We start from the raw sequence: 26,246 nt of genomic DNA, 5'->3' as shown, positions 1-26,246 counted from the left end.
TTGTTCAAATTGCATTAGTGTGTTAATTTGCAGCTCCAATGATTCTAATCATTTCATAAATGAATTACTGAAGTCTGCCTCTCTCCTCACTACTTATGTTTTTACCTACTTTGAAATTGTGTCCTGCTCAGCATTTAAAAATAGGTGTGATCCAATTTTGTACTTTAGTTCAAAAACAATTGTTAATCATTCATGTTTCCTGAGTGTTTCAGTATTCTGACATCAGTCTTAATACTTGAACAAGTTTGTTTTGAGTTAACCAACTTTTTTTTTCCCCTCCAAGTATAATTTTATTCCAGGGTTTTAATCACTCGAACTTTTCCCCACTACCTAATCGTAGCTTCATTGACCTATGCTGTTTGTCGGTAAAATTTAAAAATGTCTTTTCTTTGGATGCTAGAGCTCGCTTTATAATGTTTGGTGGTGTTTGGGTGGTTAAGTGGGTGGAGATGAAGAAGACATTGTTAATACTTCAGACAGCTGATGCACTTCCAGAGATGGTCACTGGAATGTGGCGATAAGTGGCAACCATTGATGTTTTTATCTTCTATCAGTACTTAAACAACTTGTTATGGCTCCAAAAGTGCCATCCCTGCCCTTTCACCTGCACGCCTCCAGTCATGTCATTGCTATTCCATTCAATGAAGCTAAGCTACACTGGAAAAGAAGTCTGCAGAATTACCTTGACTAAAATTTAATTGAATTGAATGGTCTGGGCTGAATGCTTGATCCATTGACATGAGAGAAATTTGATCAACAGTGTATTGAAGATGTTTTTGTTCTCACAACTGGAGAAGTTACAACTTTAGGTAAAGCAGGACATTTTCATAGATAACATAAATTTAAAGCTTGAAGATCAAAGGTGTGCCATACAGTTGTGATGTTGCAGAAGAAGTACCCTGCTGTGTACTTCATATCTGAAGAAATGATCTCTTATTGTTAACTTCTGGAGCTTCCTTGACATATGTCTTGTCTATGGTGTGTTTTAAGTCGAGCAATATTTAGTTATTTGCATATGTGAAGTTATATGCACATGTTGGTGCTTGAAGAAATTTTGTTATACTGCTTTGAAGTATTGAAATCTGATTGTAATCTCGCTTAAAACATCTGGTCTGTAAAGGATTGATCTGATGGCAAATCAGTACTCTTTAAAATTATGCAGTGGTCTGGTAGAGTAAACAAAGATTTCGTCTTCTAGAAGAGATGGAAGCTACTGGCTGCAAATAAAGTCAGCATTAGACTCCAGAAATTTGGATAGAATTTCATTATCAGAGTGATATGAATGAAAAATTGATTAATAAGCTCCAAGACCTAGGCCTATACCTTCTTGTGGAACTGGATCCTTGATTTCCTTAATTCCAAACCTCAGTCAGTTTGGATTGGCAACAACATCTCAACAATCACCATCAGTACAGGTGAACCACAGGGCTATTTGGTCAGCTCCCAGCTGCCTTACTTACCACTGTCATTGGCCAAATCAAAGGTGGCGATGAATCAGCTATATAGGAGGCAGATTGAAAATCTGGCTGAGTGGCGCCTCAACAACAACCTCTCACTCAGTGCCAACAAGACCAAAGAGCCGATTATTTACTCAAGTAGTAGAAAATCAGAGGTTCATGCACCAGTCTTCATCGGGTGATCAGAGGCAGAGAAGGTCAACAACTTTAAGTTGCTTGGTGTTATTATTTCAGAGGATTTGTCCTGGGTCCAGCACATAGGTGCCATTACGAAGAAGTCGCAGTAGTATCTCTACTTTCTTACAAGTTTGCCAAGATTTGGAATGTCATCTAAAACTTTGACAAACCTTTGTAGATAACGTTGAGTAACTGACTGGTTGCATCACTGCCTAGTATGGAAACACCAATGCCCTTGAATGGAAATGCCTACAGAAAGTAGTGGATATAGCCTAGCCCATCATGATTAATGCCCTCCCCATCTTTTGAGCACATCCGCAAAGAACGGTGTTGCAGGCAAGTAGCATCCATCATTGCAGACTCCATCATTCAGGCCCTGCTCTTTGCTCGCTGCTATCATCAGGAAAGAGTTACAGAATCCTCAGGACCCACACCACCAGGTTCAGGAATAGTTATTATCCCTTAACCATCATGCTTGTGAACCAGAGGGGTAACTTCACTCACTGCAGTACTGAACTGTTCCCACGCCCTATGGACTCAGTTTTAAGGACTCTTCATCTCATGCTCTTGATAATTTATTATTTTTTATTATTATATTTCTTTTGCATTTGCATGGTTTGTTTGTCCATCTTGTGTGAAGTTTTTCACTGATTCTATGGTGTTTCTTTGTATCTGCTGTGAATGGCCACAAGAAAATGTGTCTCAGCATGGTATGCAGTGACTTATATGTACTTTAATAATAAATTTACTTCAAACTTTTGTAGATCTTGTAAGTGTTCTTGATACCAATAGAATGTGTTGCATAATAGTTGAGTAAATATTTCACCAATTGATTTGGTTCACTGAATTTTCTTTTTGGAAACCTCTTCATCCTTCATAAATTAGATTTGGATAATATACTTTGTCTCACAAATTTAATATTTTAAAGACAGCACCATAAAATTATGATTTGTTCTCTGATAATGTACATATTTTGTTGTAAATAATGTTATTTATTTCCAGCAACATTTATTGAGAATTCTTAAATAATTCATTTGGCTTTTCATGGTATATTTTAATGGTTTGCAATTTTGCAAATTCCTGCGTTGCTCGAGTTTGCCAGAAATGTCTTTCATTGAAGTATTATTTGAGCTTGGCAGTGCACAAAGTTGCATTTTGATTTTCAGAGGTTGTGAAGACTTCATGTTTATTTGAATATCTTGCATTTGAATGTTAAGTTTATCAGGAATTTAATATATTCAGAATCAGTGGAGTAGTAGGAGAGCGTGCTTGGTCTTTCTGTTAATTGTAGTGGTGTAATTGTTGGCTTCGTGCTGGGGAGAAGGTATCGTCTCAGACTTGAAGCTGAATTGATCATTTTAAAATGGGACAGTTAATGTTTTAAAATTGAGAAGTAAAGGAAATTTAAGAAAGAGGTGGCACATTTTGTACGAGTTAAGAGTTGATTGTGTAGTTTGAGTCAGAATGAGAGGCTGTGCATCTGAGTATCTGTACTTTGAAGTAGCAGTTTGGCTAGATTGCATTCTATCCAGGTATGTAAGATTGTTAATTCTGGGAAAAAGAATCATTTTTTTAATATCCCAATTAATGCTTAAAAGTATCCTGAAACTCGTATTTATTTAATTAGTATTCATGAATTAAATTGAAAATGGAGTCTGTAGAGTGTATTAATTATAAGTACATACAGGTAAGTGGTATTTTCTCAGCATTACTGTGTAATTTGTGTTTCTTTTATTGTTCTCTGCTTACACATCTTTTTCAACCCTATTGTCTATTTGTTTCAACTCTTCCTTTTCTTTATTCTCTTACTTGTTGTAAGAACATGTACTCAACAATTATTTTCCATGTATGTCATGACTTAATGCATTTACTGGAAGTGGTGTTGAAATATTTACGTGAAATTGAGATTTTTTGATGAGCAAATAAAGAAAAAGTTCTTCTGCCATAATCTAAGATTTGGTGCAATCAGTGTGTCATCTGTTAATTAGTGATGCCCTCCAATCGTCTAGGAACATTGTCTTTGTATAACGCTTCTTGGAGCCAATTCTCAGTGGACAATAATTTTTAAGTGAATGCGGGTGTGGAAAGATAAAATTAATGTGGATGTGTGAAGAAATTATTTAGGCATATAAAATTGTAGTAGAATTAAAGATGTAATTATCAAGACATTTTTGTGTTTTTTATTGCCAACCTTAGATTTGGCAGAAGAATATTGTTCACCTTTTCCACTACACTATATCCCCTCTACAAATGAACAGAATTTGTTTTCATCCCGTTTGTAGTGTTTTCCTTGATATTCCAGTAAATTATGTGGACTAAAATTTCACTTTGTGGGGATACTTTTACATTTGTTTACACTTGATTGTATCCCCAAATATGCTTTCAGTAAATAATTTGAATTGATTTAGAATTTTATTTGACCTCCAATGATAAGATATTGCCAAAACTGGTTAATATTAATCATTCTTATCATACCAATCTTCTAGCTGAATGTTTGTTTTTATTATTTGGCTTTCATAAAGGAAATTGTTTACAATATTAATTATCAATTTCTTGTTCAGTTTTGTTCTCTGCATTAAACTCTGCTGAGACTGCCAGCAGATTCAACCTCTGAGAGACTACTACATGGGATGAAAATCTGTTCACAATTTGGGTGGAAAAGGTCAGGGCACCTGTTGACTCATTTGATATGAATATGGAATTACATAATACAAATTGTGTTGTCATAATTAAAAAGCTGTCTTTGTCTTGGATTAGAATTTGGTATTAACATGACAGGGATGTTGTGCCGATTTATGTTCAGTGCAATTAGAGCCTTGAACCTGCAGGGGAGTATTGCTATTTTGAATACTCTACCCTATCTAAGTCTTCTGGTAGTTGACTAGAGCTGATGCCACTTTAATTAAAAGTGGAGTGATTGGAGGTATTTGCAGAAGCCTTTTAGTTTATCAGTTGCCTTTCATTTGCTCTCAACAGATGCTTGGCTTCTGCAGAGGGGTTCTGCACTACAAGACCAAACACTGAAAGAGTGGGATAAAAATTCCCCAGTAGTGGCACAAGTAGTGGCACAAGATAACTGTGTGATCTTCCTGTCTGATTTGATTTGTGGAATTGTCTTAAATCTTTTTCACTCCAATGCCTTCATGTCCCTTTTATGATGGTGTTTAAATCACAAGGGATTAAATAATGGAACTTATTAATGTTATTATGTTTTCTTGTTTACAGGACTCATAACAATCTTTGGCTCCCAGAAATGGTGGCGCAGCTGAGCCCCCACTTCATGAAAGCCCACGACATGCTGGAAGTGGAAAAAAATGCTATCCTCGGTATATATATAATTCCTTAGTTTTGGAGATTTATCTCACCTATGGGGTAATTAGCCAATAATCTTAAAAGTAAGACGTCACTTAATTGTGAAACCTTAATTACATAATCTTTCACAAGAAATCTATTCAATTTCTTTATAACATTTTTAACATAGTGTAGGTTAATTTCAGCAAATCTTGAAATTGAGTTTGAATCTTAAGCTGAATCATGGCGGTGATTCTCAATATAGATCTTTGTATTTTTAGTACTAATCTGGATACAAAGGGCCAGGAAGAAATCAATGAAGGTTTTGAATAAAGCAAAAGAGAACTTTCCTAGTGTTTATTTTTCCGCACTTTTCTTATATTTCTGGTGATTGTTTTACTTCAGATGTTTTAAGTTTGTTTTTGTCAGTATTGGTTTGTTGATGCTAGGATGTACTTTCATTAAGTATAGGGTAACTGCATATTAGTATTTTTTTGTATCTGGGAAAGTTTTTGAAATCACTAATAATTTTGAGGAATATCAAGTTGAATCAGATTTTCAAACATCAGTACATTAGTGTCAGTAAGTGTTCTGAAGTTAATGGAGTCCTAGAACACTACAGCAGTGAATCTGGCTCTTTAGCACCTGTACTATACCTCTCCCATCCTTGTACTATGCCAAATTTCTCTTAAGTATTGCAATCAAACTCACATCCACCTGTTCCACTGGTAGCTTGTTCCACGTTCACATCACCCACTGAGGGAAGAAGTTCCTCCGCAGGTTCCCCTTAAATAATTCACCTTTCACCTATAACCTATATTCTAATCTTGCATGACCTCAGTGGAAAAAAGCCTGCTTGCATTTACTTTATCAATACCCCATATAATTTTGCAGATCTCATTAAAATCTCCCCATGTTCTCTTGCTTCCACGGAATAAAATCCTAACCTATTCAACCTTTACTGGTTCTCAAGTCTAAGCAACATCCTGGTAAATTTTCTCCGCACTCTGTTTTTTTGATACCTGTCCTCTAGGGAGGTGACCATAAATGTGTACAGTTCTCGAAATATGGCCTCAGCAACATCTTAAACAATTTAAACATAGCATGCTAACTCCTGTACATAATACTAATTTTTGAAGAACAATGTGCTAAAAGCTCTTTTTACAGCCTTATTTGCCTGTGGCACCACCTACAAGGAATTATGGATTTGTATTCCCAGATCCCTCTGTTCTATTAAATTCCTCTGTGTGTTGCCACCCACCCTGTAAGACCTATCCTGGTTAGTCCTTCCAAGATGCAGCACTTCACACTTATTTACATTAAAGTTCATCTGCCATTTTTCCAGATGGCCTGGATCCCACTCCAAGCTTTGATAGTCTTCCTTGCCCTAGTCTTGGTGTCATCTGCAGATTTGCTGATCCTGTTTACCACATTATCTAGATTGTCCATATCGATGACTGACAATAATAGACCCTGCACTGATCCTGCACATACCACCGGTCACAGGCACCTGGTCAGAAAGGCAACCATTTAGTATCATTCTTCACCAGTGAAGTCAATGTCAAATGTTAATTTACCCCCCACATCATCCTGATTGCCAAGCGTCTGAACCTTGAACTGCCTCCCACATACGATTTTGTCAAAGGCCTTTCTAAAGTCCATTTAGGCAACACCTACTGCTTTTCCTTCCTCAATTTTCTTGGTAGCCTCCTTGGAAAAACTCTGGTTAGACATGAACTACTATGCACAAAGCCATATTAACTATTCCTAATCTGACCCTGTCTATCCATATACTTATACCTTCCAGTAATTTACCCACTATTGAAATCAGGTTCTTTCGCCTGTAATTTCCCAGCTTATTTTTAGAGCCGTTCTTCAACAATGAAAGAATATTAACAATCCTTCAGTCCTATGGCACTTTACCCTTGGTTAAATATCTGACAGGCCTCCTGAACTAACCTCCAGGCACTAACCTCCCAAAAGGTCCAAGGGGGCATTTAATCAGGCCCTGGGAACTTACTTGACCCTAATTTGACTCAGAATGGTAAGCACCTTGTTTTCTGTAATCCAGATGTGCCCCATGATCTTACTACTGTTTTGCTTCAATTCTGTAGACTCTCTGCCTGTCTTCCGAGTAAATACAGATGCAAAAACCTGCCTTTACCTCTCTTGGCTCTATGCATAGATGACCACTTGAATATCAGTGCGGACCAATTCTGTCCCATGCTATCCTTTTTGCTCTTAATCTGTTTTACTTTTCTCCTTCACCTTGTCTGCCAGAGAAAACTCATGCCTTCTTTTATCTTTCCTTATTTCCCTCTTGAGTGTTGCATTTATTATACTTCTCAAGCACTTCATTTGTTTCTTGCCATCTATACCTGCTATGCATCTCCTTAATCTTATTCAGGGCCTCTGTATCCCTCAAACCAATGTTCACTAAACCTTTTACTCTAACAGGAACATACAAACTCTATTCTCAATACTTCACTTTTAAGGTCTCATATTTACCAAACATGCCTTTACACTATTGCAGCGCCAGCAATAGAGGTTCAGTTCCCACAGCTGCCTGTAAGGAGTTTGTATGTTCTCACTGTGACCGCTATCAATATTGGCCTTTATTCAGTTTAGAATCTCAACTTGAGGACTTGTCGTATCCTCCATAAATATCTTGAAACTAAAGGAACTGTGATTATTAGATCCAAAGTACTTCCCTACACATTTGCCACCAGCCCTGTTTCGTTTCTCAATAGAAGATCCAGCGTCACTCTCTCTAGTTTTTTACGTCTATATCTTGGTTAAGGAAACGTTCCTGAACACATTTGACAAATTCTATCCCATCCAGTCCCTTATGGGAGTCCCAGTGAATATGTGAAAAGTTAAAATCACAATCATATTTTTCTTGCAACTGTCTACTATCTTGCTACAAATTTGCTGCTGTTAAATCCTGCTATTGAGATCTACAATATAGTCCCATTAATGTGGTCACCCCTTTCTTATTCCTCAGTTTCACCCATAGTTGACAAGCCCTCCAGGCTATCCTGTCTGAGCACTGCTGTGACATTTTTTCAATGAGTAATGTCATCTCTCTGCTTTTAATAGATCTCTTTGTTATGTGTAAAACAATGGAACCACAGAACATTGAGCTGCCAGTCTTGTCCATCCTACAACCAAGACTCACCAATATCTACAATATCATAATTCCACATGCTGATCCAAGCTCTAAGCTCATTTGCTTTACCAATAATATTCCATGTATTAAAATAGACACAAGTCATCATGTTAGTCCCACCATGCTCAACCTTTCAGTTCCTGTCTTTGTATGATAGCTCCACATATATTTTCCCCAGAATTACTCCACTAGTTGCACAGGCTTTCCCCTCATATCAGTTTAAAACCCCAACAGAAGTTGACTTTTAATGAAACATCTTGGTCTTTGACTGAGACTAAGTTGTAATCCCATAAATTTGTCCTCTAAGTTTTACACTTTTGTAAATCATAGAATCTGTTTCTGATGAGTCTTGTCATTGATGCAGGTATTCCACAGCCTTTACTAGATCATGTTGATGCTCCTGTCTACAAATCTGTTCTGGAACGAATGCAAGGATTCTTCTGTACCCTGTATGATAACTGGTAGGAAGAAATTTTGTCAGTATCTAATTCCTATGTATTTAATTTAATACTGAATTTTGGTATTTACCTTCCCCCCCCCTTTATTTTCCACATGGGGTGAACTAGCCTTTGAGTGAAGAACAAATGTGCTCCAATTTATCTGATAATTGTTAACACTTTTGCTGTATACTTTCTGCTTAGAAACATAGAAACATAGAAAATAGGTGCAGGAGTAGGCCATTCGGCCTGTCGAGCCTGCACCGCCATTCAGTATGATCATGGCTGATTATCCAACTCAAAACCCTGCACCTGCTTTCTCTCCATACCCCCTGATCCTTTTAGCCACAAGGGCCATACCTAACTTCCTCTTAAATATAGCTGGCCTCAACTGTTTCCTGTGGCAGAGAATTCCACAGATTCACCACTCTCTGTGTGAAGAAGTTTTTCCTCATCTCGGTCCTAAAAGGCTTCCCCTTTATCCTTAAACTGTGACCCCTCGTTCTGTCAGCATCCTTTTAGTGTCTTCCTTCAAGTGTGTACTAGACGTATGAGAGTTGGGTTATCTAACTGCACAGGGCAATATGAATCAATGCATAGCATTTTTGATTAGTAGTTCCTTTTGATGCTTCAGACACAGAGGCCAGCTGTAGCTCAGTTTTCTGTGTGATGTGTTGCATGCTAACCCACTTGGAATGATGAACCTTGAATTTTGTAACTTTGATTCTGTTTGTAGTATTTGTTTTGGTTTTCTTGGATATTAAAAAGATTACATTTACTCTGACTTTATTCTTAAACAGTTTTCATATCCTCGGGAATGCTGGACCAAGTATGCTTCAAGATTTTTTCAACATAAGTAATTTTGCAGAGTCTGTAATAAACTCTGCTTTTGTGAATCTGGAGAATATTCCTGACTATAGGCTCCGTCCAGTGCTCCATATCCTTTTTGTCACTCTGATTAAACAAACTTGGGCAGATATCTTTATGTTGGGATAATTGAGTACTGAGACTAGAAATTAGTCTGAGCTAGATCTTTGCTAATCAAAAACTACGGGATACCATGGTAGTGCAGTGATTAGCGCAATGCTATTACAGCTCGGCATTGGAGTTCAGTCCTGTGTAAGGAGTTTGTATGCCCTCCATGGAATGTTTTGGTTTCCTCCGGGTGCTGCGGTTTCCACCCACAGTTCTAAGATGTACTGGTTAGTAGGTTAATTTATCATTGTAAATTGTCCTGTGATTAGGCTAGGATTAAATCTGGGGTTGCTGGCAATGCTGCTTAAAGGGCCTCTTAAAAATGTGCAAATAAAATAGATGCGTGAAATCTAAAGCAAAAACTGAAAATGGTGTGGGAAGAGAAACAAAATTAATGTTTCAGGATGTTCCTGAAATGTTAACTATTTTATTTCTATTTCAGAGTTTTAGTCACCCATTTGAATTTGTATTGGAAAGATAGTTTTTTTTAAATTGAGACACTACCGTTAATGTTTAGCAGTTTTGTACATTATTCAAGAGAGACATTTTGAGAGTAATTTTTAGATGGCTTAATGTTTTAATTGGAAGCATATGAATAGTTATTCAGAGTTTACTAATAAAAATCATAATTGCTTATTTAAAAATGTAATAAAGGCATATAAAACTTGGCTGCCGCATTTCCCTAGCTTGCCATTTGGTTAGGTTTGATGGGAAATAATTGTAATTAACTGAGGTGAAGATGTAATGCAAAACTTTGTTGTTTTCTGAGAGATTTTGCATGGTAGCATGGGCTGTATAGCTAGATCTCTCCAGCAAGATCTCTTATGTAGTTTTTCAAAGATATACATTTGATGGGATAAAGGGAGATGAGGCAAAAATATTTCTTGCTGCTATCAGTCTGTTGTGAAATGTTAGGAAGAAAATGCCAATTAAATACAAGGTAATACTTAACTTGTGCATACGTGTCTTTGTGAAGCCTTTGGTCCAGTCCTGCCCACCTGAACATTATGAAGCTGTGCTGTGCCCAATTCTTGGACCCCTATTCTCCTATTTACTGCAGGTAATTATATTTAAATGAGAGAGGTCTGAGGGGTTATTGTTCTGCTGTTGTGAAACTATATTGCAATTCTCCAAACGAGGTATCTGGGTTTCTTAGTTCCATGTATCCTCAGTATTTGAATAATCTCTGGGCTTTTTCTGATGCTAGTCAGGGAAGATTGTGCATGCTGGGCCAGACTTTCCTAATGATTTCCATGAGTATATGCAAAACTGCAGTCCACAAGTCAGTGTGTTCTGGAACACCACTCACCACGGGTAATAGAGTAGCTTCTAATTTTACTGAGCTGATGGTGAGGAGAATTTACTGTATCTGTTGCCTTGGGTTTGAGATCCAGAAACTGGGTATACAAATGGAAACTCCATACATCTGAAAGGTGAAGGTAACTGTGTTTATGTTCAGTTTCTCTTAAACTCGCTTTTCAAAGTAAATGTTTATTTTTGCTTTTTCCCGCACTTTTAAATGTCTGTTTATCAAAGATAATTAAGAGATGGTAGAAGAGGCCCTCTGACAGCATAAGCTTTTAGAAGGCACTCAGTTATAGAATCATATTCATAGAAAGATACATCAAGCCATTTTTTTTGTTAATTCCAGCTCATTTTCACAATTTTCCACTCAGTTTCCATCCCAGATGCGCGCGCCTACACACTAGGGTCAGTTTGCATTGGCCGTTTAACTTTCCCATCTACACATCTTTGGCTCGTGGGAGGAAACTGGAACACCTGGTTAAAAAATTACAAGGTCACAGGGAGAACGTGCAGACTTCACAAAGACAGCAGTGGAGGTTAAGAGCTTTGAGGCAGCAGCTCCGTTAACTGCATGCTGTGGTGCAACTCTGCTGCACTCCTGTCAATGGCTAGGCTCCTGGTTTGCACTGCATTGAATCAAATTACTGCTCACGGCCCACACTGACTTATGAAATGCCTTTGCAACTTTGGGCATCCTGCAGAAGGCAAAGGTCAGGCAAAACCTGAGTTTAGGAACATTTGGCTCAATATTTTTTCTAATCTATGATTAAATCAAAGGTGTTGTGGGAGAGTGAATTGGAGAATACTTTAGAATGCTATGTAATGGACATTTCTGATAAACTAAACAGATCTTAATATGAATTGCTGGATGAAAAGTATCAATCCAAGCTCAAACCTTGACATACAGCTGGTGTTGGTCCTTGGCTGAATAAGACTTGCAGAGGAGTTGTTGTTACTGCTTTGATCCACCTACATGCCCCAATTATATTGTTAGAATGGCCATTGTTTACGGACTAGCTGCTTGACTGCGGGAAGGTATTGGCTTATAAGATTGGTTATGTGGATGATGACTGGATTAATTTAGGACAATGGAAAATGAGAGTGCTGAGCTTGTGTGTGGCAGGGACCATTTGAGTAAATCTAGCCCTTGAGTTTGATGATAGAAAAAATCTATTGTTTTGAAAGTAACAGCGGGCTACAAATTCTATAATGCATCTGGGCATGCTAGACCATCTTTTTGTGCCGCTGTCTGAACACAAAACTATAATACACTTTAAGTCCAAAGTGTAGTTTGTGATGGAGTAGGTAACAATTGGTGAATGCCTCCTTCAGCACTTCTGTAATGGAAAGGCTAGAAGCATACCCGAGAAAGTGGGGGCAGATGACAAGGGCCAAATGGGTGGTAGGGGAAGGGTAATGTTGGAAGCTTGGGTCTTGAGTTGGTCAGCAGTTGGAAAATACATGGGCATTGGATATTGATGGTGTGGTTCTTTGTTGGCCAGATATCAGGAGTTTGGGCAAGTGTATATTTGAATATGATCAAGAGGCCCGGGTACATTTGTGCAATGGAGGGGCTAGGGCTTGAAGGTGAAAGAAATCTTGGGACTTGTTAAATCTGGGATTCCCTTTCTTCTGCTCTCCATTTAAACCTATTCATAATTTAGGTTTGACTTGCCATGAATCAGTACATTGTTCAATATTATTGTATTGTTCTTCCAGAGACTAAGTGGCAAATGGATTGTCATCAACCAAAGAGGCTTATTGGAGTAAGTAAATGTAAAGATCCAAAACCATGATGATTATTGTCCAGGAATTTGTTAAATATTAGATAGTAAATGTTGAAGTATTATGCAGGTGTATTTTCCCTGATGCAATAATTTTGATTTATATCAAGTAATTATTTTTCAAAGGTGGAGAAATCAGGACTAACTGGGGTTTTGTTTTCAATGAAATTGCGTATTAAGATTTGTGTTTGTGATCATAGATGTCCAGTTTCTATTGTTACGTACCCCGTAACTGGGTCACTTACCAGCAAAGATAGAGAGGTCCGTTGAAGTCTGATGGTACTATTTTTAACAGTATTTATTGATAAAAAAAATACGCAAAATAATGTCAATGCAAACATGCAGATAATATACGTCGTCAATACTAAATCTAAAAGCGTGGGTATAATAATAATCAATAAGAAATAGCTCTATCGTTGTCTAGGGGATAATGTATTGTCCGATGGAAATATAAAAGTCACTCAATTCATTCAAGCTGCAGCTTTTGGGTTGGAGAGAAAGACGGGTTTAAAACTTGCCCATTCCTTTTATGATGTCAATCCTTCGAGAGTCGTTGGGAGTTGGTTTCCCCGTTGTTAGCTAAAAACCTTTCGGCCGTCGAAAAGGGCCCACCGATTCCAGGGCAAATGGAACCGGACACACGTGGCCTTTCCCCTGGTTTCTTGCTATTACGGGATCGCTGGTGTTTCTTCTGGTGCGTCTGAGGGGCTGTTCCCACAGACCCTCTTTTTATCCTGACTCACAGGGTCTCAGATGTCAATCAAGTATGGATGATGCAATCCCTCCACCAACCTCCCCCTCGTTTCATTGCCTGGGGCGTCAATGCATCGTACAGGATGCAATACACAAGTCCGTCTCCAAGAGACAATAGCCGGCATCAATGGGTCCGCCTCTCGGAGGCCAAGACACATTCCAACGACTTGTGGATTCTGCATGTCTTTCTCTCATTTCCTGGGTCTCCTGAATGGACTGAATAGTGATCTTGCGATTCTCACAAAGGAGGGGGCTACCCCGCACCCTTCGGCCCCTCCGAGCTATGGTACATTCATAACACCCCCTTTCTTCAAAGCGTTTTCACCAGCGGTGAAAACGGAGTAGTACAGAGTCTTACAGGATGGTAGAATCTAACACAATACAAAAGTGTTTTTTTTTTACAGAGTAATACAGTTATACATTCAATTCAGTATCTAGATGGTTACCGATTACAATTGTCACTTCCTTTAATATCTTAACATCTTGTACCCCACTAAAGTCTTGTAGCATCAGACTCCAATTGAATAACCACCTATTTTAGGTCTTATTTTTCTTTAGCCAACAAAACTAAAGAGTTGTGATCTTAGCTTACGGGTATACTACAACAGTTCATGCAAATACTAATCTTTATGTGGCTTTTAAACTCAACAGGCAGGCTTCCATGGGGGTTGTCTTTTATTATTCACAGGCTTTGTCGAAATCCCTTAAAACCGGTTTCTGCTATTTAAAAATGGCGTCCCCATTAACCCTCGCCTCTTTTCCGGTTAGTTCCCACGTGGGGAGCTTGGGTACCCTGGCGAGATAGGCTGTTGCCCGCTTCTTTCATAGGAGTTATTTTATCAACATTGTGTCCCAAACTTAGACCATCTTCTGAATTTCCACCCAATTCTTTAATTTTACGCAAGTTGCTAGCTTTCTCTTCAGGACCCTTCAGGCTATTAATTTTCAGTTCGAACTCTTTGTTCAAGCAGCATTTCAAATTCTGCCTTTTCACACCACACTCTGGAATAACAATAGCATGGGAGGCCCCGTCATCTTCCAACTCAATCTGTAAGTGATCCGCAGGTTTTAAATTTTTTTCATTCGATTTGGGAACTACATATTTCCCGTTTTCTTCAATGATAATATTCATCTCCCCATGTTTGATCTCCCACATTAACTTTTAACACACCTTCGAGCACAAACACCTGGGAACTCTCACTTCCTACTATTACCAAGGTTAACCCTTTCTTCACTGAACCAAGTCTGTCTGACCCACAAGGACTGCATTCCTTTTCAACTGAATCAAATACCTCAGACTTTTTCTGAGCTCCATTACTAGGTTCAGTACCACGTGCATCCACATCTTGGACACACTCAAACGGGACATTTGCCTCTTCCAGGCTTTCAATACCTGTACCCGGTCCAAATTCTAAATTCCCCTGATTCTCCCAGCTGCTCTCTGGGCAACTCCCTTCTGGAGAAAATTCAACCCCGCGGGCTGTAACAACCTCATCTGCCAACCCAGCAGACTTCTTCAAGGTAAGGGCATTCTTTTCATCTAGGACTGCCCTCATTTCATTATCGGGAACACCTTTAGAAGTTTCAACTTCTTCAAACAGTTCTGCCAAACTAGACAGATCATCCACGTCCAACTCTGGACCTTTTAACAGCTTTACCTGTTTCTCATCTCCATTTCGTGCCTCTAGCACTTCATTCCTCGCTAAGGGCAGGTCTATCTCCTCTCCCTTACTCTCTTTCACTTTACTACCCTCTGTTTTACCACCCTACAAACCCTCGTGGTACAGAGTCGGTAAAAATGTCTCGGCCAAATCGATACTGGCCAGATTTAAACTGCTCTCGTTCTCAGCTGCCTTTCTCGACATGCTGCGAGTAACCGCGCATGCGGGATAGATCTTGGACGCTAGGGGCGGGGCTGCAACGCTCACCGGCCGGCTCGTCGGCGTCATTGCTGACCAAACCTTACCACCGGCTAAATTGTTACCCAGAAGGACGTCCGCGTCAGTTCTCGGGAATTCTGATCGCACCCCCATTTCAACTGGTCCAGAGACTAGCTCACAATTCATAATGATCTTATGCAAGGGCACCATTTCCGTCCCTTTTCCTACTCCTTTCACGGCTAACATTCTCGTCTTGCGACCAAAATCTAGTACCTTACTGCTGATCAATGATAGCTCAGCCCCCGTGTCTCTCCAGATCCATACTGGAACTGGGGTGCCTCCCTCCCTCACAGACACGGTTCCGTTTGACATACAAGTCTCAGACCCTTCTCGTTCTCTGTCTACCTGGGGCTCTCTTGTCGATTTACTGATTACCACGGCACATCCGATAGGGACTGCTGCTTTCCCTTTTCCTGTCTCTTTCTTCGGAGCAAAGCACCTAGATGCAATATGCCCCCCCTTTCCACAATTAAAACAGGTCAAGCCCGAAAATCTCTGCCCGTCTTGCCTTTCCCCCTCAATCTTACCACTAGCTCCCGGCTTGTCCTCTGCCTCAGCCGGCGGGCTTTCTCGATCGTTCCCACGGTCTCTCTGGGAACTTTTATTGGAGGAAAACTTTGTCTTGTGGGTTAGGGCATATTCATCCGCGAACCTAGCAAATTCTGAGATGGACTTATTCGGCTTCTCATTCAAATACATCCGGATATCCTCCGAAACACAACCCTTAAATTCCTCAATCAGAATTAACTCCCTGAGATGCCAATAATCCTCTTCCACTATTTCTGCGGTGCACCAACGGTCCAAGAGCACACCCTTCTCATAGGCAAACTCGGTATACGTCTGATTCCACCCTTTCTTTAAATTTCAGAACTTTTGTCTATATGCTTCAGGTACTAGCTCATAACTCTGGAGAATGGCCGCCTTTACTTTGTCATAACTCTCCTCCTCTTCCTCCTCCATGGACAATGCCGTATATGCCCGCTGTGCCTTCCCTTTTAACACACTTTGTAACAACGCCACCCACTGATCTCTGGGCCACTTCTGATTCACTGCCACCTTTTCAAAAAGCAAGAAATAACTATCAACATCCGTCTCCTCGAACGGAGGTACTAACTTCAACTCCCGACTAACATTAAACCGCTCTTCTCGGTCTGACCCTTGAACTCGTTGCTCTTGCCTTAACTTCTCCATCTCCAAGTCATGTTTCCTCTGTTTCTCTGCCTCCCTCTCCTTCTCGGCCCTTTCCTTCTCCTTCTCAGCTGCTTCCAGCTGTTTTAACTGAAGTTCATGCTCTCTTTGCTTCCCAGCTCTGCCCTGCTCCCGTTTCACCTCTAACTCTTTTAGCTGGAGCGCATGCTCCCTTTCTTTCTCCTTTAGCTGGAGCTCATGCTCCCTTTGTTTGTCGGCTCTTTCTCTCTCTCTCGCTCTCGCTCTCGCTCTCTCTCTCGCTCTCTCTCACTTAATTGCATGTTTCAACCTTAATTTCTCCAACTCAAACTGAGCCGTCCCACTAGCTGGTACCTTTTCAGGGATATTTTCCAATACCTCAGCTGTAAACACATTCTTCCCAATATAATACTGAGTTATTGCTCTTCGCACCTCCCGCTTTTTCATTGACAACCTCACCTCTGCAAGGTTTAACCCCTTCGCCAAATTTATCAAGTCTGATTTGGTGGCCGCCTCCAGAGTCGGGTTTTCTATAAATTCCCCCACGTCCATCTTTGCTGGTTTCCCGTCTGGCTACCCGCGTAACCAGATCCAAGTTCGGACTTACAAGCCCAATTCACTGGCCCCCCCCAATTTGGTGTCAAATCCTGGGACGAGAACCCCAATTGTTACGTACCCCGTAACTGGGTCACTTACCAGCAAAGATAGAGAGGTCCGTTGAAGTCTGATGGTACTATTTTTAACAGTATTTATTGATAAAAGAAATACACAAAATAATGTCAATGCAAACATGCAGATAATGTACGTCGTCAATACTAAATCTAAAAGCGCAGGTATAATAATAATAAGAAATAGCTCTATCGTTGTCTAGCGGATAATGTATTGTCCGATGGAAATACAAAAGTCACTCAGTTCATTCAAGCTGCAGCTTTTGGGTTGGAGAGAAAGACGGGTTTAAAACTTGCCCATTCCTTTTATGATGTCAATCCTTTGAGAGTCGCTGGGAGTTGGTTTCCCCGTTGTTAGCTAAAAACCTTTCGGCTGTGGAAAAGGGCCCACCGATTCCAGGGCAAATGGAACCGGACGCACGTGGCCTTTCCCCTGGTTTCTTGCTATTACGGGATCGCTGGCGTTTCTTCTGGTGCGTCTGAGGGGCTGTTCCCACAGACCCTCTTTTTATCCTGACTCACAGGGTCTCAGATGTCAATCAGGTATGGATGATGCAATCCCTCCACCAACCTCCCCCTCGTTTCATTGCCTGGGGCGTCGATGCATTGTACAGGATGCAATACACAAGTCCGGCTCCAAAAGACAATAGCCGACAATAGCCTCTTGGAGGCCAAGACACATTCCAACGACTTGTGGATTCTGCATGTCTTTCTCTCATTTCCTGGGTCTCCTGAATGGACTGAATAGTGATCTTGCAATTCTCACAAAGGAGGGGGCTACCCCGCACCCTTCGGCCCTTCCGAGCTGTGGTACATTCATAACACTATCATGACCTTGAATCCTTCTGGGAAGCTATAAACTGTTGCTGAGCTGCTAATTTATGTGGTTCTTTTAGCAAGTATTTCACCTGGATTTTGCAACTGACCTCAGTTGTATCTCCTTTGCCTCATTGGCTTCGTCTCCTTTTTGATTTCTGCTTCAACGACAATTGAGAAGCTTAACTGTTCTAAGAAAATTTACTTGATCAACATTCCTTTTACCATCCTAAATATTCACATTGTTCGTCATTGGTGCACTATGGGTGCTATGACTACACTGGCAATATGCACTATGGTTCCCTGCCTTGGTTACCTTTTCAATATAGATAGGAATGTACTTGGAAGAACTGCTTGCTTATTTAGTCCCCTCCTCTAAGTTACGTACGAAAGTAACTGGGGAATATAATGGAGAAACCACAAATATTGTCTAAATTCTGGAGTTCCTGCCCATCATTATAGTGGAAGCACTTCCATTTGAAAGAATGCAGTAGTTTAAAAAAAAATAGCTGTTAGCCACCATCTTGAGACCAGTGAATATTTGGCATTTCAAATGCTGTGACAGATCAAGCAAACCCTCATTTTGAAAATTAAATTAAAAATTTAGTTTGCTTTAAGTAAAACCAATTAATGCTCCTCCTGGCTGTGAGAGCTAAGATTTTTGCTGTTTTTCTTTTTTAAGGGCTGAAAGTGGTGGTCCTGAGGAGAATCCAGAATCCCAAGAAATGCTGGATGAACAGTTAACACGCCTTCTCACTCGTGAATCCATTGATCTAATGAGTAAGGAGCGTACTTCCTTGCACAAAGAAAGAAAAGCTATATGGAGAAATTTCCTGACGGATTTGATAAAAAATATTACCTTGTCAAAGTGGATTTTCTTTTCATCAAAGTAAAAAGGTTAATTTGAACTCCAGAGAAACAGTAACAATAGCTATTAGGTGCAAAATCCAAAGTAAATTTAGTGATTTGAAAAAAATCTACTTTGTACTTAAAAGGAGCTGGGAATTGCTTTGAACTTCAAACTTTTGAGTTTAGACCATATCCAAGAGGAGATGACAACTTTATTGATTTAAATCCCTGTTTTGTTAGATTTAGTTTTCACTCTTATGGTTCCTTAATTGAACACCATTCTTTCCTCCACCACCCATTTTGTCCACTTTGTGACACTAATACACAGTAAATGCAAAGTCACTGAACTGGAGGACAGGAATCAATGAACTTGTCCATTTAGTTAAAATACTTTTGTTTATAATACCATGTTATGTGATCCTACCTAGCTCTCAGCTGTCTAGAGCTCTGCAATTTTGTAGTAAATGTAGCATAAAAGCTGGATTTGAATATCTGTTCTTTTTTCAGCTGTATGCTGTTGTGTTAAGAAAGGCCCAGAGTCTATGTCAGGGGATATGGATGGTGAGTGGCAAAGACTTGATTTCCATACATTAATATAATGTTTCGCTTTATCTCAAGTTTGTGGAAATAGTTTGGAATTTTTTTTAGGTTAGTAATAACAGTAGTCTGATGGAATAAAACTTTGCCTGATCATATATGTGTGCTTTTGAGCAAGGGTACCATTCCAGGCTAACAATGCATGGCTTTGAGAAGTAAACCCAATAGTCAAGATAAATTATTTGCCTTTGAAATTACAGCCACTTTAATAGACTATAAAGCAAAATTATTCATTAACTACTTTTATTGACAGTAAATTGCTGATTACTGTCCTGCACTAAAATTTTATAATTTATTTTGGACAAATATTCTGCGTAAATGGTGCACATAATACTGAAACAAAAAAGTGAACAGTATTTCCACATGGCGCCAAGAAGCACTATGCTAAGATTGCTGTGGGAGAAGCGCTTTTGAATCTGTGTGACATTGATTCACTAATGGGGTAGGACGGTGCTGTTCCGATTGGACTGGCTACACCTGAACAATGCTAGAACATAAGACGATTAGGTATAGGAGCAGAAGTAGGTCATTTGGCCCATTGAGTCTGCTCTGCCATTCATTCATGGGCTGATCTAATTCTTCCAGTCGTCCCCATACCCTTTGATGCCCTGGCTAATCAAGAACCTAACTATTTTTGCCTTAAATGCACCCAATGACTTGGCCTCCACAGCCGCTCATGGCAACAAATACCACGGATTTACTACGCTCTGACTAATTTCGCCGCATCTCTGTCCTAAATGGATGCCCTTTTGTCCTGAAGTTGTGCCCTCTTGACCTAAACTCCCCTACCATGGGAAATACCTTTGCCATTTCTAATCTGTTCAGGCCTTTTAATATTCAGAATGTTTCTGAGATCCCCTCATAATTTCCGGAATTCCAGGGAATAAAGCCGAAGAGCTGCCAGACATTCCTCATACAGTAGCCCTTTCATTCCTTGAATCATTCTCGTGAATCTTCTCTGAACCCTCTCCAATGTCAGTATATCCTTTCTAAAACAAGGAGCCCAAAACTGCCCACAATACTCCAAATGTGGTCTCACGAGTGCCTTATAGAACCTCAACATCACATCTCTGCTGTTGATTTCTGTACCTCTAGAAATGAATGCCAACATTGCATTCGCCTTCTTCACCACTAACTCAACCTGGAAGTTAACTTTTAGGGTATCCTGCACAAGGACTCCCAAATTTGCATCTCTGCATTTTGAATTCTCTCCCTATCTAAATAATAGTCTGCCCATTTCTTTCTTTCACCAAAGTGCATGACCATACGCTTTACAACATTGTATTTCATTTGCCACTTCTTTGCCCATTCCCCTAAACTATCCGTCTCTCTGCAGGCTCTCTGTTTCCTCAACACTACCTGCTCTTCCACCTAGGACCAGGGTTCTGGTGAATCGCATAACTATGGTTGTGGAAAGAGTTCTTAAAAATAGTAGGGGTTGAGTTCAGCAGCATGGAAAAGTATGGATAGTGTAAAAGGGAAGGAGAGTGCAGGAGAGGTTATAGGATTCTTTGGAATAAAGAATCAGACTAAATTTAGAAAGGGATAATTTAGGCAACATGGAGACAAAATTAGAAAGTGTGATAAGTACAGGACTTGGTGTTGTATTTAAATGCATGTAGTATTTAAAATATGGTAGATGATCTTGTAGCATTACAGATTGAAAGAAGGTCACAGATGGGAGCATAATATCCAAGGATGCACATTGTACCGAAGGATGGGCAGAGGGGGAGGGATGGCTTTTTTGGTTTAAAAAAGATGAAATCAAATCATTATATGGAAGTGACATAGGAAAATCCAGAATTCTTGTGGGTAAAGTTAATAAACTGCAAGCATTTTAAAAAAAATGTTATGGGAGTTGTGTACAGGCCTCCAAAACAGTAGCCAGGATGTGAGAACAGATTACAATGAGATATAAAAGGCATGTAAAAAGCATTGTTACGATGGGCAAGGGGGAATTTCAAATGTAGGTAGATTGGCAAGGTTGATGCTGGATCCCAAGAGAAAAAATTTGTAGAATGCCTATAACATGACTTTTTAGTGCATCTTGTGGTTGAACCCATGAGGAAAAAGGAAATTCTGGATTGGGTGTCAAATCTAACCAAATCAGATTTGATTAGGTTAAAGAATCCTTAGGAGGCAATGATCATAATATGATAGAATACACTGTACGGTTTGAGAGGGAAAAGTTAAAATTGGATATATGGGTATTGCAGTTGAGTAAATGTAATTAGAGGCATGAGAGAGTGAGTTAGCCAAAGTTGATTGGAAGGGGACACTAGCAGGGATAATGGTAGAACAGTAATGGATGGAGTTTCTAGGAGTAATTTGGAAGATGCGGGATCGGTTCGTCTCAGGGAAGTAGCAGCATTCTAAAGGGAGGATGAGGCAACCATGGCCAACAAGGGAAACAAAAACACCATAAAAGCAACCAAGGGCATATAATATAGCAAAAACTAGTGGAAAGCTAAAGAATTAAGAAGCTTTTAAAAACCAACAGGAGGCAACTTTATAAAGCAATAAGGAAAGAAAAATATTTGAATGAGAATCAGGTCTATAATCACTGGCATGTGTCGTGAAATTTGTTAACTTAGCAGCAGTTCGATGCAATACATAATATAGAAGGAGAAAAACAAAATATAATAATAAATAAGTCAATTACAGTATACATATATTGAATAGATTAAAAATAATGGGAAAAACAAGTAATATATATTGAAAAAGTGAGGTAATGTCCAGGGGTTCAGTGCCCATTTAGGAATCGGATGGCAGAGGTGAAGAAGCTATTCTTGAATCGCTGAGTGTGTGCCTTCAGGCTTCTGTACCCCCTACCTGATTACCTCACTCCTAACAGTGAGAGAAGGGCATGCCTTGGGTGCTAGGGGGTCTTTAATAATGGATGCTATCTTTCTGAGATACTGCTCCTTGAAGATGTCCTGGGTACTTTGTAGGCTAGTACCCAAGATGGAGTCGACTAAATTTACAACCCTCCGCAGCTTCTTTCGGTCCTGTGCAGTAGCCCCTCCATACCAGACGGTAATGCAGTCTGTCAGAATACTCTCCACGGTACGTCTATAGAAGTTTTTCAGTGTATTTGTTGACATATCAAAGCTCTTCAGACTCCTAATGAAGTATAGTGGCTGTCTTGCCTTCTTTATAATTGCATCGATATGTTGAAATATGAAGTTAAGCTAGGCAATAATTGAATTGACTTTATTTGTTTCCCTCACATACATGAGGAGTAAAAATTTTTATCTTGCATCTCCGTCTGAATGTGCAATGTGTAACATACAGTAATTTGTAATAAAGGTTATGTACAACAGAACAGTCAATGTAGCTTAGAAATACAATTGTGTCAGTGTGAATTAATCACTCTGATGGCTTGGTGGAAGAAGCTGTCCCAGAGTCTGCTGTTCCTGATTTTAAAGCTGCTGTATCGTTTCTTGGATGGTATCAGCCGGAACAGTTTGTGGTTGGGGTGAGTCGGGTCCCCAGTGATCCTTTGGGCCCTTTTTACTTGTCGCTGTAAGTGTTCTGAATAGTGGGAAGTTCACATCCACAGATGTGCTGGATCAAATTAATCCTAAGTTAGGCTGTATAGACCCTGCCATTTTATAGGAGATGGGTAAGAAATTTACATTTTCATAAACCTGTTCCTACAACTGGGTTATTATTGGAGAAGCCAAAACCAGATATTGTGCCATACAAGTTTTATTTAAATATATAAAATGCAGCTATGTTTGGATTTTTTTTAACTTGGGTTAATTTTTCCATTTCAAAGCTATAACCACTACTTTGGACTTGTTAACATGTTTTGCTTTGTGACTGAAACAATTGACTGTTTTATTTTAGCCAAGTAGAAAGTTTTTTCCAAGGATTGGCTCAAGTTTGCAATTTTTTTTTCTCTTATATTTCTTGAAGACTAGTGGTAGACTGACATCAAATCATATTGTTCTCAGAACTCTTCTTTGGAATACGACGATGAATACAGATCTCTCGATGACTTGCACTCGAAAACAAAATTCCTAGTACTTCAGCTGATGCTGTCATTGCTGAATATAAATATCCTAAAAACAAAAACAGAAGACATTACAAATCTGAAGTAGCAAATGCTGGGAATGTCTCTGGGCAGGCAGCGTTTATGGAGAGAAACACAAGTACAAGTCATTGTTCAATTCGATGTCCTTTTGTAGTTGAATAATATCAAAATGTTTCAGGCAAAATTCAAGTTTCAGTTTGATTTAGGATGCTCTTTATTGCTGTGCTTTAAGCTTGGATGAAATCTGTAAAACTTCAGTTGTATTTAGTACAATGTTATAATTTCATCTACTAGGGGGGATACTGCCTCTTCCTAATTCTGTATAGCAGTATTGAATTTACTGTGAATAGTTGATACTGTATGAAATGTGGTCTTTACAATAGATGATGAAATGATGAACACAAATGACACTCCACATGTTGGATCTGAAGAACTTACTGATCTTGGAAAATGTCTGCTCAAGTCTGAGGTAAAATTTACATTTTACTGGTTTAAAAAAATATTGGTTAAGTGGTTTTTAAGGAAAGGCATTTTAGCCTTGAGTAATTATTCCACTTCATTTTTCAGGAAGTAATATTTTCATGTGATTTCATTTAGAGCAGATTGGACTTTTGCTGAATCAATTGGTTTTTAAGTGTGATGTTAGTCATTATAATTGGTTTTTCTTATTTTGATTTAGGAAATCTGTAAAGCATTGTTGGCAACTGCTTACAGTGCTGTGACTTGGAATGACACTATAACGTGCCAACGGGCAACTTTGCAGCTTTGCTGGCCATTGATGAAACAGGTAAGTATCAGGCTTCTGAATTTGGTCAGTCACAATGAAGAGCTGAGTTTCACAGAACTTTTCTAGTGGCTAACAGCCTTCTTATAAATTCTGCATTGTAATGTTTTGAATTTAACACTCTTTGTATCTGTAGCAGTCCTGCTTCTGCAGTTTTCCTTTTTTTCCAACAGATGATCAGTGTATAATTATTAGTAAATGGAATATAGCATTTTTTCCCACTTCAATTGGCTAATCTACTATATAACTCCATGACACTCTTGGAATTGGGACCCACTCAAGTAAATGACTTGGTTAGCAGGGATGAGTAGGCCCAAAGGGCCTGATTCTGTACTGTCTAACTCTAACTGATGATACGTATAAATATGATGTTAACCAGCAATACATCAAGCTGGATAGTGTATTTGTGTAGATATTAATACAGTAAATTGTTTGGAATTAATGCTTAAAACAAAATAGATGGTGAATCTAACTATTTTTGATTGGAAAAAGGATCGAGTACTTCCCCGGCACATAGACTCTTCTTGGGCTTCCAGCTCAGTCCAGGTGGTGATTTTAACTGACGTTTTGATAACAAATTCGGCCATCTTCATCAGGGATGACTTGAGTGGTCTTGAGTAAACAATTAATAGAAAATGTGATAAAATTATAGCAGTCTTAGCTATAGTTTTAGCATGTTTTCTATATATTAATGGATTAATTACAGACTTCTGTTGAAATTGACTATTTCCAGCACCTTCTGTTTCTAGTTGAGATTGCAGCATCTAGCATTTCTTTTACAGTAAATCATTTATTTTTCTTGTTTCTTGACAAGCAGTGCATTTTCAAAATGTTGCAGAAATTACTGGTTATACTTAGTGTTTATTACAACTGCAAGTATCACCTATATAGTGATACTGATGTCACTTCATTTTTTAATTTCATGGCTACCAATGTTGAGAAAACCAAAGATTTCAAAGTCTGTCTTGTAACGTATTCAAATGAACATGTTCTTTGAAATTTTGTCCTGAACCATATTCCCTGCTGATATCCACAACCTGTGCATTTTTTCCAGATGCAGGGGGTTGGACAAGCTGAACTTGATGCAGCTCAGGGGTAGATCAGGTTCTGAGTGACTGGCCTTGGGTGACAGTTTTTTTAGATTATTTGTGGGATAGTTGAGAGAACAAGCTTTCGACATGCTAATGATCACACTGTCATTCTTGTGTTATACTGAGCAGCTAGGTGCAAAGTGCAAACCATCTCTTTCCTTAGCTTGCACATTTTTTTTCTGGGTTCAATGGTGAGCCTAACCGTGGATATTATCTTTGCTGGGATCTGACCTCCTGCTTGACCTCAAGCATTCATGTTTGGCTGAATATACATTGAAGTTTGAGACATTCTGATGCCCAAACAGATGACCACTGTCTTATCAGATTGATCTGGCCTATTATATGGTTGTATTTATGCCAGACTTTAGAATACTATATTAACTTGGAGGAAAACAATTTAATGCAGACAAGTGAGGTGCTGCACTTTGGTAGGACCAACCAGTGTAGGTCTAACATAGCGGATGGTAGGGCATTGAGGAGTGCAGTAGAACAAAGGGATCTGGGAAATGGGTCCATAATTCATTGAAAGCAGTGTTACTTGTAGATATGCTCAAAAAGAAGCTTTGGGCACATTGGTCTTCATAAATCAATGTACTGAGTACAAAAGATGGGATGTTTTGTTGAAGTTGTATAAGATGTTGGTGAGGCCTAATTTGGAGCATTGTGTGTAGTTCTGGTCGCTTACCTACAGGAAAGATGTAAATGAGATTGAAAGAGTGCAGAGAAAATTTACAAGGATGTTCTTAGGACTGGAGGACCTGGGTTAGAAGGAAAGATTGAACAGCTTAGGACTTTATTCCTTGAAATGTAGAAGATTGAGGGGAGATTTGATAGATGTATATAAAATTGAGGGGTGTGATAGGGTAAATGCAAGCAGGCTTTTTCCACTGAAGTTGGAAGGTCATGAGTTGGGGTGAAAGATGAAAAGTGCAAGCGGAACATGAGGA

The 26,246-nt window shown here is 39.2% G+C and overlaps 1 protein-coding gene across 1 annotated transcript in view; it reads left to right on the top strand.

Moving 5' to 3' along the window:
* The window catches only part of xpo5 (exportin 5), a 115,996-nt gene that overhangs the window by 72,168 nt on the left and 17,582 nt on the right, over positions 1 to 26,246 (top strand). Inside the window, exons 21-29 of the mRNA XM_073050614.1 lie at positions 4,860 to 4,960; positions 8,459 to 8,555; positions 9,332 to 9,468; positions 10,469 to 10,566; positions 12,531 to 12,577; positions 18,622 to 18,719; positions 19,296 to 19,349; positions 23,808 to 23,893; positions 24,104 to 24,211. Coding sequence (XP_072906715.1) covers positions 4,860 to 4,960; positions 8,459 to 8,555; positions 9,332 to 9,468; positions 10,469 to 10,566; positions 12,531 to 12,577; positions 18,622 to 18,719; positions 19,296 to 19,349; positions 23,808 to 23,893; positions 24,104 to 24,211 — 826 coding nt within the window. The remainder of the gene's footprint in view (positions 1 to 4,859; positions 4,961 to 8,458; positions 8,556 to 9,331; positions 9,469 to 10,468; positions 10,567 to 12,530; positions 12,578 to 18,621; positions 18,720 to 19,295; positions 19,350 to 23,807; positions 23,894 to 24,103; positions 24,212 to 26,246) is intronic.

The sequence above is a fragment of the Hemitrygon akajei genome, chromosome 7 (genome assembly GCF_048418815.1).
Source record: "Hemitrygon akajei chromosome 7, sHemAka1.3, whole genome shotgun sequence".
In the NCBI taxonomy this organism is placed as follows: domain Eukaryota; kingdom Metazoa; phylum Chordata; class Chondrichthyes; order Myliobatiformes; family Dasyatidae; genus Hemitrygon; species Hemitrygon akajei.
The sequence above is the reverse complement of the archived record's forward strand: the minus strand, read 5'-3'. Positions and strand labels throughout refer to the sequence as shown.